This window comes from Macaca thibetana, chromosome 10 (assembly GCF_024542745.1).
Source record: "Macaca thibetana thibetana isolate TM-01 chromosome 10, ASM2454274v1, whole genome shotgun sequence".
Classification (NCBI taxonomy): Eukaryota; Metazoa; Chordata; class Mammalia; order Primates; family Cercopithecidae; genus Macaca; species Macaca thibetana.
The window spans coordinates 32474279-32487021 of NC_065587.1; the positions used below are offsets into that span (position 1 = coordinate 32474279).

At 48.2% G+C, this 12743-nt stretch overlaps 1 protein-coding gene across 1 annotated transcript in view; it reads left to right on the forward strand.

Annotated features, from left to right (window-relative positions):
* The window catches only part of LOC126929776 (protein HIRA), a 100445-nt gene that overhangs the window by 32999 nt on the left and 54703 nt on the right, over window positions 1-12743 (forward strand). Inside the window, 6 exon segments of the mRNA XM_050746435.1 lie at window positions 1098-1193; window positions 2214-2374; window positions 4651-4818; window positions 6907-7020; window positions 10812-10882; window positions 11534-11639. Of these exon segments, the coding sequence (XP_050602392.1) occupies window positions 1098-1193; window positions 2214-2374; window positions 4651-4818; window positions 6907-7020; window positions 10812-10882; window positions 11534-11639 (716 nt within the window).

Consider the following 12743-nt stretch of genomic DNA (forward strand, 5'->3'; position numbering starts at 1 on the left):
CTAGCACTGCACCAGGCGCTGAGGTTAGAGAAATAACTAAGACTGCGCCCTTCACCCCTGATGGCAGGATAGGCAAGGTTGGCACCATCGTCACAGCGGACCCTCATCGATGCCTTGGTGTGTGCCTGGCATGGTGTTGCAGCAGTTTATCACATTTAATCCTTACAATGACCCTATGAAGATAGGTTTTGGGGTTTTTTGTTTCATTGGTTTTTTTGTTTGTTTTTTGAGACAGGGTCTTACTCTGTTGCCCAGCCTGGAGTGCAATGGCGCAGTCATGGCTCACTGCAGCCTTGACCTCCCTGGGCTCAAGTGATCCTCCCACCTCAACCTCCTGTGTAGCTGGGGATACAGGCATGTGCTACCATGCCCAGCCAATTTTTTGTAGAGATGCGGTTTTGCCGTGTTGCCTAGGCTGGTATTGTACTTCTGGGCTCAAGTGATCTGCCCACTTCAGCCTCCCAAAATACTGAGATTACAGGCATGAGCCACTGCACCTGGTCTAGATTTTGTTTTTTGATCTGCACTTGACAAATGATAAAATAGAGTCACAAAGAAGTGAATGTGATTAATTCTGTTTGGAGGCTCCGTAGCGAATCAGGGTCTGGGAGATGAGACCCAGTCCATGAACCAGACAAGGGCCTCAAGATGACTTGTGTTCAGTTGTCAGCAGCCCTGGAGTTCTGACTGTGCCAGGCATTCTGCCATGTGCTTTACCCACCGTGTCTCATGCTCAGAAGGCTTTTGGAGGAAGGCCCTGTTATGATTGGCGAATCTAGTCAGCAGGGCTGAGGAGCATGCTCCAGGCCACAGACCCACGAAGTAGCAGGCTCTCATGCATGGGTGTGGTGCCATACGGTGCCCAAGCTCTGAACCATACCCTCAGTTGCTTCGTCTGTAAAAGGAGTGAGGCACTGGGGTCGGTTAGATGCTTTAAATTTATGACCAATTGAAAAATTTTGGGGGGAGTTTTTTCAGGTTGGTTAAAAAATACCAGAGTTGTTATGAGGTCCCAGGTCCCAGGGGCACTGGCCAAGCTAATAGACAAGGGCATTGCCGGGTAAAAGATCTCACCAGAACCCTCTGTCTTCTTTCAGATGTGATGGATGTAGCATGGTCTCCCCATGACGCCTGGCTAGCCTCGTGCAGCGTGGATAACACTGTCGTCATCTGGAATGCTGTAAAGTTCCCAGGTCTGGGGCCTCCTCTGACTGGTTAACAGCGAGCAGTACTTCTTGTCGGTTTCTGGAGCAAGGGTTGGGCTGTCTCCGTAGTCTTGGTGGCAACAGATGTATGACAGTGGCCTAGGATTTATGTGTCTTGTCAGTTTTTCTTTATCAGTAACATTTGCTTAAGCTTTAAAAAGAGATTAATGCTTAAGAAAAATAGTAACTGAGTGCTAGCATGGCATGCCACAGATCATGAGGGTAGTGGATGGGCAGCTGTTGTTGGGGACCTTGGTGCTCCCAAACCTGCTATGTGCACCCCCACCACTGGGCTCTGGGCTTAGCTCAGTCACCATCTCCTCCGTGAAACCCTTGAGCAGATATGGGCTAACACAAACCCAGTTTTGCAAAAGATTGATTTTTCTAAAGTCACAACAGATGGCATAACCTGGCACAGTTATAACTAGTAAAATTCTTCTCATATTTCAGCTCTGTGTTTGAAGTATGCTTTCCTCATGGATCCAGGTCATTTTAACTCTTTGAAAGCCACCAGCATGTATGGAAACACTCAGTCTGGCTATGGAGAGGGCAACTTTAGAGACTGGAGTAGCATTTGGATTACAGATCTATATGGGGTACCATCGTACACACCTTTGTCTTTAGCCATAACTTACAAAAGACTGAGCCACTGTGTGGCCCTTTGAGCTGGTAGGCCTCCTTCTTATCAGGGAGCTACCAGGGAGGCTAACGTCAGAAGTGCTGGTGTCACAGCCCAGGAAGGGCAGCCATAGGCAGGGCCGCTAGATACAGATAAGACCTGGATCAGAACTGGCCCCTTGGTGCCTGCCTCCTTGATGCAGTCATTTCTTTAATTGGCTTTTGCCTTGGTGGAGATCAAATAAGGAGGCCCTTCTGCTTCTGCCTGGTGTGGGGGCTGGCCAGGGCAGACTGCTGAGTCCGCTCTCTTGCATATCCATCCTATAGCCTATGGATTGAGGTCACATTTTCCCCAGATGACACCTCTCCACATTCCTTTTTTCTTCACAGAAATTCTAGCTACTCTGAGAGGTCATTCTGGCTTGGTCAAAGGGTTGACATGGGACCCTGTTGGTAAATACATAGCCTCTCAAGCTGATGACCGCAGCCTAAAGGTGTGGAGGACGCTGGACTGGCAGTTGGAGACCAGCATCACCAAGCCTTTTGATGAGGTAAGTGGGGACAGCTCAGGGAGCTGAGCCCCAGCAACTGCCCCAGCCCCTTCCTGACTTCTGTGTGCAGAGAGGGAGCTGGCCATGGGCCAGGCCACCTGGGGAATGCATCCAGTCTGGGAGCCTGAGCGGATTCACCAAGGCTCTCTGGGGTGGGACTCTGGCCCTAAGAGTCAGATAATACAAAATCCTTCATTTCTGAGATGCTGTTTAATTTCCAACTTTGAAATGAAAGGGATTTATAGTTTTGTTGTTTTTTGTTTGTTTTGTTTTGGTGACGGAGTTTCGTTCTTGTTGCCCAGGCTAGAGTGCAGTGGCATGATCTTGGCTCACTGCAACCTCCGCCTCCCAAGTTCAAGCAATTCTCCTGCCTCAGCCTCCTGAGTAGCTGGTATTACAGGCACCCACCACCACACCCAGCTAATTTTTGTATTTTTAATAGAGACGGGGTTTCACCATGTTGGCCAGGCTGGTCTCGAACTCCTGACCTCAGGTGATCTACCTGTCTCAGCTTCCCAAAGTGCTGAGATTACAGGCATGAGCCACTGCACCCGGCCCAGATTTATAGGTTTAAAGTTGAAGTGAACCTTAGAGATGTCTCCACATCATTCTGTCACCCAGCTCACTCCCACAGACATGGATAAAACTGCTGCTTATAGTGTGGAATTTACTCTGAGCCTCCCGCAGTGCAGCTTGTTGGGGGCCAGGGCAGGATGGAGGAGACTCTTGTTCCATCCCCTGTGCTTGTTGATATGCACCCTGCAGTTCAGGGGCCTTTTTTCCTGGCTAGAGTTAGCAGTACAGTTTGCACATTTGGAAATCAGACTGCAGTAGCTTCTCTAGTATTTTACTCTTCCTTTATTTGAGTTCTGATTTCAAATGGAATGAAAGCTCAAGATCACCATTGTTCATTACACATTTATTAAGTGTCTGTTGTATAGAAGGCAGTAACTGGGCACAGGAAGATAAAAGTGGATTGAGATGGAGTCTCTCCTCTTGAAGCTTAAAGCCGCTTAGGAAAGACAGGCATTCCCATTAGTTGCATGATGATGGAGTGGTCCACAGTGCAGAAACAACCCAGGAGAGGTGAGTGCATCAGGGAAGACTTCACAGAGCGAGGGACACATGCGTGAAGGTTTGCAGGAAGAGCAGGCATTTGCCCACTGGTCAGGATGACTGCAAAAGTAAGGTGATAGTCATATGTTCACTTCTCCCTGCACAACACCACCTCCTGGGCTAGATATATGACTACTGGTTTTTACCTTACTTAGTCTTGCCCTGAAGAGCTTTTGCTCCTTCTGGAGTTCCTCAGGGCTCTGACTGCCAGGCATTGGGGTCCCATGAGGTGGACTCCTAGGGACGGCTTTAGGAGTGTCGTGAGTACCAGCAGGAGCTGGTAGTACTCTTCAGCCTCCACTGGGTGGGCCCATCATTCCGGGTAGGGGGTGGATCTTTGGCCTAGGTTGGGAGCTGAAGTGGGTGATTTCACTACACTCAGGCCCTGGTTTGTCCTGTCCTGCTCTAGAGCTGTAAGATCATGATCTTAACCCTTAAGTGTTTAGAACTGCCCTGGGCCCACCTTGAGCTTCAGGGAGCTGGCTCTGGACCCATGTCATCTCATTTTGCAGGAGGAATAATGTAAAGGGATGTTCTGCCTCAGTCCCCAGTCCAGGTTGGGGGAACAGTGCCTTTCTACTGTTCCTTTTACAGTTTATAAGGATGTTACAAACCTCTTGTCCCTTGCAGGTGTCCTCACCACCCTTTGGGTGAGGCAACAGGCTCAAGAGAGTAGGTGGTGCCTCATGGTCATCAGCTACATTACAGACACAGGCTTCTGCCAGGCTCCTGGGTTAAAAAGAGCTTTTTCCCCCACCAGAGTATATCTTGAGGATGCTGTGCAGATACCATGCTGTGGGTTAACAGGTGCTACACAGAAGAATTGGGTCAGTGGCCAGAGAGATTTGGCCCACACAGAGGCTATGGTTCAAACAGGTAGCCTTCCTGCAGATCTCCTCAGGGCCTACACTTCTGTACTGTATTTCTTTGTTCAGCTCCTCTGGGGGAGTGTAGGATGCTGCAGTTTCCAAATTCATTTCACAGAGCCCTTTTTGGTTGGGCCATCTGGAGACACAGAAACTGTCAGTGTAGCCAGAAGCTTGGGGTGCATGCTCCACCATCACACATTTATAAATTGAAGTTTAACTTTATCCTTGAGGCCAGAGTTTTGGTCACAACGGTGACCATGAGCTCCTTTCAAGTGCAGATGCTTCTTTCAGTGTGGAGGAACGACCCATGTGTTGCGGCTCAGCTGGTCACCTGATGGGCATTACCTAGTGTCTGCCCATGCCATGAACAACTCAGGCCCCACTGCCCAGATCATCGAACGGGAGGGATGGAAGACCAACATGGACTTTGTTGGGCACCGGAAAGCTGTGACTGTCGTGGTGAGTGCCCAGGGAACTGAAGGAAGATGGGCTCCAAGATTCAGCAAATATTAATTCTTGGTTTATTTTGAATAGTTATACTTAAATATTTAAAAACTAATTTTACAAAATAGAGTATGTACTTGGTTGATTTATTGGCAAACTTTACATGGTGAACATCACCAAAGTCAGTCTTGGGTTAGGAACATTGTAGCTCCACATCAGCCTTTTACACACTCAGGTATGCTCAGGAGTGCCCAAGCACAGTGCCCCCCTCACCTGGCTCCAGTGATTACAGGTAGGATTCTGGTGCACCCACCAAGCACTGCACTTGTCCCCACACCTGGCAGCATCAACCACAGGTGCAAGGCCATGCCATAGATCACTGAGTTGGAAGCTGCTGTCAGTCCTTAGGCGTAAGAGTTGTCTGGCCACTCGTCTTATGCTTCTCTATGACTTTAATTAAATAGTGTCCTGAGAGAGCCCAAGGCAGGCCATTAAGTAGTTGCAAATAATCTGTGAGAACCAGGATTTTCTCAACACTGGGCAGCCAATAAAATAAACAGATTGATGGGCTAAGGTTGATATAAACTTAAGGATCATCTAAGACCCTGATGAAAATGGACTCATTTTTGCCTGTGTTTGAATAGATAATAAGTATCCGCCGGATGCGGTGGCTCACGCCTGTAATCTCAGCACTTTGCGGGGGCTGAGATGGGCAGATCACGAGGTCAGGAGTTCGAGACCAGCCTGACCAACATGGTGAAACCCCATCTCTACTAAAAATATAAAAATTAGCCGGGCATGGTGTCGTGCGCCTGTAATCCCAGCTACTCAGGAGGCCGAGGCAAGAGAATCACTTGAACCCAGCACGCGGAAGTTGCAGTGAGCCAAGATTGTGCCACCGCACTCCAGCCTGGGCAGTAGAGCAAGACTCCATCTCAAAAAAAAAAAAGATAATAAGTATCTATATATTGTACCTTAAAACACAAATTTTGTATAAATAAAATATTACATATTGAATTTTTTTGTTTTGGAGTCCATGTAGGGTTTTGTTTGAACCAGAGCTTTGTTGTTAAAGTCTTTGGAAATCACTGCTTCATGGTTAGTGCTCTACATGATTCTCCCATGCAGTCCTCACAACCACTGCATTAGTGGCTCTGGGAGATCACGCCACCTGCCTATGGCTCACAGAGCTCCCAAGGCCCTGCAGCCTCATTGGTGTTGGAAACAGTAAGCCCAGGGACATGCCTCTGAGTTCCATATTCTCCAGTCTCTGTGCACCCCGACCATTCCTGCCTACCCTCTGGAATTAAAACATCTCTAGGCTACCTGACATCAGACTTTCAAGAACCCTCCTTCCTCTGCCCTCAGTTGTCCTAGGTTGAGGATTCCCAGAGCGCCCATCCGCTTTATATCCAGGAAGGTGGCTGGGAGCTCAGTGAGTGCTTTCATCCTTTCCAAAAAGAAAGACAAGTTACTCTGGGGGTAGCTCCCTGGGCTAAGCAGCCAACCAGGCACCTTTGTGTGATATTGCCGTGGCCACTGGCCCAGGGAGATCACAAATGACTCTCTGACTGAGCAGATCTCTGCTAGACGGTTATGACTGAACAACACATGCAGTGAGGCAAGAAGAAATTCAGGAATTCAGAGGTTCACACCCCTCCTGCCCATCCCCTTGGCCTCCCTTAGGAAATAGGGAGTGAGAAGGTCTTTGTTTCTGAAGCCCCCTTGCAGGCTCAGCTTTTCTGCAGGTCCTAGGGCTGGCCCTGCTAGGCCAGAGGGAATTGAGAAGGCTAGTTTCAATAGCTACCCATCCCCTCTACTTGGCATGCTTCAGAAATGGAGAGTTTGGTAGCTCTAGTTTCAAATCTGCACATTTCCCAGCTTACTCATTTGTTGCCTCCGCACATACTTTCTGACCTCCCTAAGCCTCCTTTCCATCATCAGCCAGATGCCTCATAGGTGGTCAGGAAGATGAAATGCATGCTCAGTGCCTGGACTCAGAGAATGTCTGTGGGAGACTCCTTTCAGCGGGCTGGGACTTGGGCACAGGGGACATGCCTCATGCTTGATTAATTATTTTTAACATTTGTTATTTGGCTTTAGAAATTCAACCCAAAAATCTTCAAAAAGAAGCAGAAGAATGGGAGTTCTGCCAAGCCCAGCTGCCCGTACTGCTGCTGCGCTGTTGGCAGCAAGGACCGCTCGCTTTCTGTCTGGGTGAGCCTGCTACCCTGAGCTTTCGTTGCCGGACGGGAGGTGTAGGTTGGCAAAGTAGCGAGTGGAGGAAAGAGAGACCTGCTTTGGGTGATGCTCAGAGTGTACTTCTACTCTGCACCCAGGGTCAGCCCCTCCTTGGAAGCTCACAGGCTCTCCTGCTCTCCCAGAAGGAAGTGCTGAAGACTGGGTCTGTGCCCAGCCAGGAGAGGCCACCTTGACCCCCAGCTAGACCAACTCTCGTGTCCAGGCTCGGGCAGCACCCTCAGTGGTCAATGCCATGAGCAGCATCTTGGGCTTGCTTCCCAAAATCTTTATATGGCCGGGCACGGTGGCGCACACCTGTAATCCCAGTACTTTGGGAGGCCGAGGCAGGTGGATCGCGAGGTCGGGAGATCAAGACCATCCAGGCTAACATGGTGAAAATACAAAAAATTAGCCAGGCTTGGTGGCGGGCGCCTGTAGTCCCAGCTACTCAAGAGGCTGAGGCAGGAGAATGGCCTGAACCTGGGAGGCGGAGCTTGCAGTGAGCCGAGACCACGCCACTGCACTCCAGCCTGGGCGACAGAGCGAGACTCCATCTCAAAAAAAAAAAAAAAGATAAAAGAAAAATCTTTATATAAAGTGTATTCACCTGAAAGGTACAGCTTGGTGAGTTGTCATACATGTTTACACACCAGTGTCATCACTCCCTAGAGCACTCCTTTTTGTCCCTTTGTCCCTCCCCAGTCAAGACCTTCCTCACCACCAAAGCAACCACTCTAATGGCCTCTGTTATATTGATGAGTTTTGCCTGCCCTTGAACTTCATATAAATGCAATTGTGTGGTGCTTGCTTCTTTGTGTCTTCATTTCTTTTGCTTGGCACAGTGTTTTTGAGATTCGTGTATGTTGCTGCACTTAACAATATTTTATTCCTTATAATTTCGGTGTAGCATTCCACTGTATGAATACACTACAATTTGTTTATACAATCTCCTGTTGATGGACATTAAGGTTGTTCCAGTTCTGAGATATGACTAAAGCTGATATGAACATTCTTGTATAAGTCTTTATGTGGACATATGTTTTCATTTATTTGTGAGTACATACCTACGAGTAGAATGCTAAAATTAAAGAAAAAAAAAAAAAGATAGTACCAGGTGTCAGCAAGGACATGATAAGCTGGAACTGATACAGATGTTGCTGACAGGTGTTTACGCTGGCATGAGCACTTGGGAAAACTGTTTGGCAGTTTCTACCACAGCTGGGCATATGACCTGGAGCACTTCCACTCCTAGGCATATAACCAAGACAGATAAATGCTTATGTCAACAGAAAAAGACACACAGAAAGCTGACGCCTCCATTTGTTAGTCCATTTCACCCCTGGGTGATGCTGTGATGGGTAAGGTTATGAGCTTGGTGCTCCTCACTGCATCCCCTGAGAGGAGGCGATGTCTTCAGCTTCTTTTTTTTTTTGAGACGGAGTCTCCCTCTATTGCCCAGCAGGCTGGAGTGCAGTGGCACGATCTTGGCTTCTTGGCTCACTGCAGCCTCCGCCTCCTGGGTTCAAGCGATTCTCCTGCCTCAGCCTCCTGAATAGCTGGGATTACAGGCCACCACACCCGGTTAGATTTTTTGTAATTTTAGTAAAGATGGGGTTTCACCATGTTGTCCAGGCTGGTCACAAACTCCTGACCTCAGGTGATCCACCTGCCTCGGCCTCCCAAAGTGCTGGGCTTACAGGTGTGAGCCACCACACCCAGCCCGATGTGTCTTCAGTTTCATTGTTCCTCTCACCTTCCTAACTCAGTGCCCTCCACAGAGTAGGTTCTCAGCAGATATGTTCAATGGTAGTTGGCGAGTGAGAACCCAAGAGTAAGAACTGTGGCCATTTCTAAGTGAGAGCTCTTGAAGGGTTAAGTTTCTCACTGCCAGTGACTGGTGTGCTGTGACCTGACTGTGTGGTGAGAGACACCTCTACATGCAGTGCAGGGAGCAGTCTTGCTGCTGAGCATCAAGGTGCCAATATATTTAAAGTTTGATAAAGCAAAGTGCATACACATTAAATTTTTTTTTTTCGTTTTGTAAAAAAGTGTCCCTATAAGCAGAGCAAGTTTGAAGTGTTCTGGGTTTGAAGGTTATCCTCTGGCTGCATTTATTAGTTTGTTATAGAGAAATCTATTACTGTGTGCGTTGTGATTTTTTTTCTTTTTTTAGGCCCAGTATTCACTTAACACCCATTCTGGAACCTGAACCACAGTACCACAGAGAGCCGTTCAGGGGACCTTCCCTGTTTCCTCCCAGCCAGAGGCCCTGTTTGTGGTGCTGCAACCAAAACATCACTGACTGTGATGCCCATATTTCTTAGAATGCTCAGGTCAGGCAGTCACACAGCCTGCAGATTTCTGAGGGGTCTGTAGGCACATTTATGGGAGGAGGGACAAGGCAGCTTTTTCTAGAAGTGGAATTAAGGTGGAGGCAAGATTCTTAATGTGGGTTCCAGATAGTTCAGACTTCAGCCCCCTCTCCAGCACTAGGGTAGACACAGCTTCTCTTTCCCCACACAGCAGTCTCAGGCTGCATTGGGACGCTCAGCCCCACAGCCTCCCAGAAGCTACAGTAGCACCTGTGGGAGCCCACCATCCTGTGAGGCAGGTCAGGCAGTCACACAGCCTGCAGATTTCTGAGGGGTCTGTAGGCACATTTATGGGAGGAGGGACAAGGCAGCTTTTTCTAGAAGTGGAATTAAGGTGGAGGCAAGATTCTTAATGTGGGTTCCAGATAGTTCAGACTTCAGCCCCCTCTCCAGCACTAGGGTAGACACAGCTTCTCTTTCCCCACACAGCAGTCTCAGGCTGCATTGGGACGCTCAGCCCCACAGCCTCCCAGAAGCTACAGTAGCACCTGTGGGAGCCCACCATCCTGTGAGGAAGTGTGTTTCTTCCCAGCCCATCATCCTGCAGCTCAGGGCTAGCCAGCAGGGTAGCCAGGCACTTGTGCACAAGAGGAAGAGCCTACCATAGCCGTTGGAATGTGGAGTCAGCATGTATGCCAGCAAATGAGTGACTCAATAGAGAATATGCACACAGTGCATGCTATGCAGTCATCCAAAAGAGACTTTTACAAGATATTTAATGACATACTTATTGTGTGTTAAATGAAAAAGCAGACACAACCATGAAGAATAAAATAAATTTGAATAAAATAAATTCTTTGAAGAATAAAATAAATATTTGCACAAAATAGAAGAAAATAATTCATCAAAGTATTAATAGTCAGTAACTGGGCCTAGATTAAGGGCCCAGGTGTGTATTTCTGTACTACCTGCACATAGTGTAGAATGAGCCTTGGATAAATGTGTACCAGAGTCCCTTGGGCCCAGGGAAAATGTGTTGTGTTCTCTCTCAGGGTGCTTCATCCCCTGTCTAGGCTTTGCTATCCTGTCTCCTGCTCCATAGACTCTCTCAGAGGTCCACTCTGGGGCTGTCCCTCTGCTCCGACCATAGTCCTTCAGAAACCCGCTCCCACTCTGCCTTCTCCATTGCTCGTTGTCTGTGTATAAAGCTATTTCCTCTGTCAGACCACAGCAAGCCCTGGAGGCAGGGTCCACTCTAGGTAGCATGCACATTTTTGGCAGGCTTTGGTACCCACAGTTTGGGATCTCTGCAGCTGTAGTTTGAATAGAGTTGAAGATGCCTTAAATATCAGCAGCCGCTCTGACCAAAGCTTCTAGGTTGGTTATGTTAACTGAGCTGAATACAGAAGGGAATTTTAGTAATTTCATTAACCTTGGCTGTGTCTTTCCTTCCAGCTCACATGTCTAAAACGGCCGCTGGTGGTCATCCATGAACTGTTTGACAAATCCATCATGGATATTTCCTGGTAAGGTGGATTCTACTTACAAGAATAGGTTAAGAAAGGAGAAGCCACACATTGGAACGTGAGGCCTCCTGGATGTGACTAGGGTCAGGTGGCCAGCGACCCCTCCCCAGGTGTCATAGTGGCCCAGACCAAGAGTGCTGTTTGCACATGTTTTGGAAACTGGCAGCAGTGTACCTGCTGCTGTGAGAATGTCCTGCCTGTGCAGGATTTGCTACTGGAAAATGCCTTTTCAGGATTTGTCTAAGACGAGGAGAATGACGTGATCCTAGTGGGTTCTACTTTACTCCGTCATTGCATGAACCAAAGTCAGAAGCACACTTTCTGCTTCTCAGTGACCTGATTTATATGTATACTTTGTCAAGTTTTTTTTTAAATTTTAATAGTTTCAAAAGTAAGATAAGTGAAATTGAAAATTCTTACAGAACATATGGTAAGGGATACTTTGTACACCTGCTTAGAACTAAAGAACACCAGGGCCCTTTGGGACACAATTGTTGCCCCCCGCTCCCCCACCCTCAGGCCACAGAAGGGAACCAGGAGTTTCCAGCATCTCCCTAGAACACTGCCCACCATCCTCACAGGCCAGCTACTATGGCATATGTGTCTGCCTGGGGCTCTTGCTACCAGGCTGCTGATGGCCATGTCTTTCAGGACTCTGAATGGGCTGGGCATCTTGGTGTGCTCTATGGATGGCTCTGTGGCATTCCTCGACTTCTCCCAGGATGAGCTTGGTGATCCCCTGAGCGAGGAGGAGAAGGTAGGCTGACGGCCCTTGTGCTGCTGGGTGCTCTGTGACCATAGCCACAATAGCTCTGAGAGACCCCTTTGACTACACCCTCTTCTTGTGGGATTCACAGACACGTCATGTCTTAACATGTAATGGGATATTTGTCTTTTATATCTTGTAATCCTTCTTTACAAAATAGATCAATTAAAAAACGAGTTCCCATTTCAGAAATAAGTCCTGGAGTTAAGAGTAGAACTATTTTAGGCATCTCTTCTTGAGCTGATAATAGGCCATCCACTGGGAGGTTTTTGTTCTGGGAAAGAGCTGAAGTGACTCCTCAGGGGCTCCTGCTCATGTCATTTTCCCCTTCATGGTAGTAATATTGGTCATTTCTTAGAACGTATTGTCTGCCAGGCTCTGGGAATGTGTTTTGCATATATGATTTCATTTAAATTGCACAAAACCCTTCAAGGCAGGGCTCATACATTTCGTGGATATGGAAACTAAGCCTCAGAAAATAGCATGGCTCTTTGCCCAGACTGTGTGTGACCCTTAGGTCAGAAGAGGGAACCAGGCCTGCTGCCTGTGGGCCAGGCCACCTCCCCTCTGTGCTCTGCCGGGGTGATGGGGTCTCTGTGTCCTTCTTCCAGGCTTTGAGAGAAACCCTGCTTCACCTACCATAGGCTTAGAAACCTGCCTCTGCTTGGTAGGATGTGTGTATGTGTCTGAAGGGAGCTCTGTGAAAGCCCAGAGCAGGCTGGCAGCTCTCTCATATGACCTTATTTGCTGGTGGAAGCTTCCTCTTAACCTACAGTGTGACCTCCCCACTAAAATGTGAACCCCTTTGGGGGAGAGGTCTGCCTTAGTGACTGCACATAGAATGGGTCCTGCCACCCCATCATTTTTCCATGAAGGAATGAGTATCTCAGTGGCCTCAGGTCCTCCTCCAATCTTGTCACTGTCATCAGGTACCTGGGGATCACTATGCACTCCTTTGGATTCACTCTGGGAGCCTAATAACCCATCTGCTTACCATTTCCCAAGTCACAGGCTAGGACTCCATGTTGGAGGAACACCAGGGAAACTCTGGCCAAACCCTGAATTCTGCCTCGAGATTCCAGGGGATAGACTCAG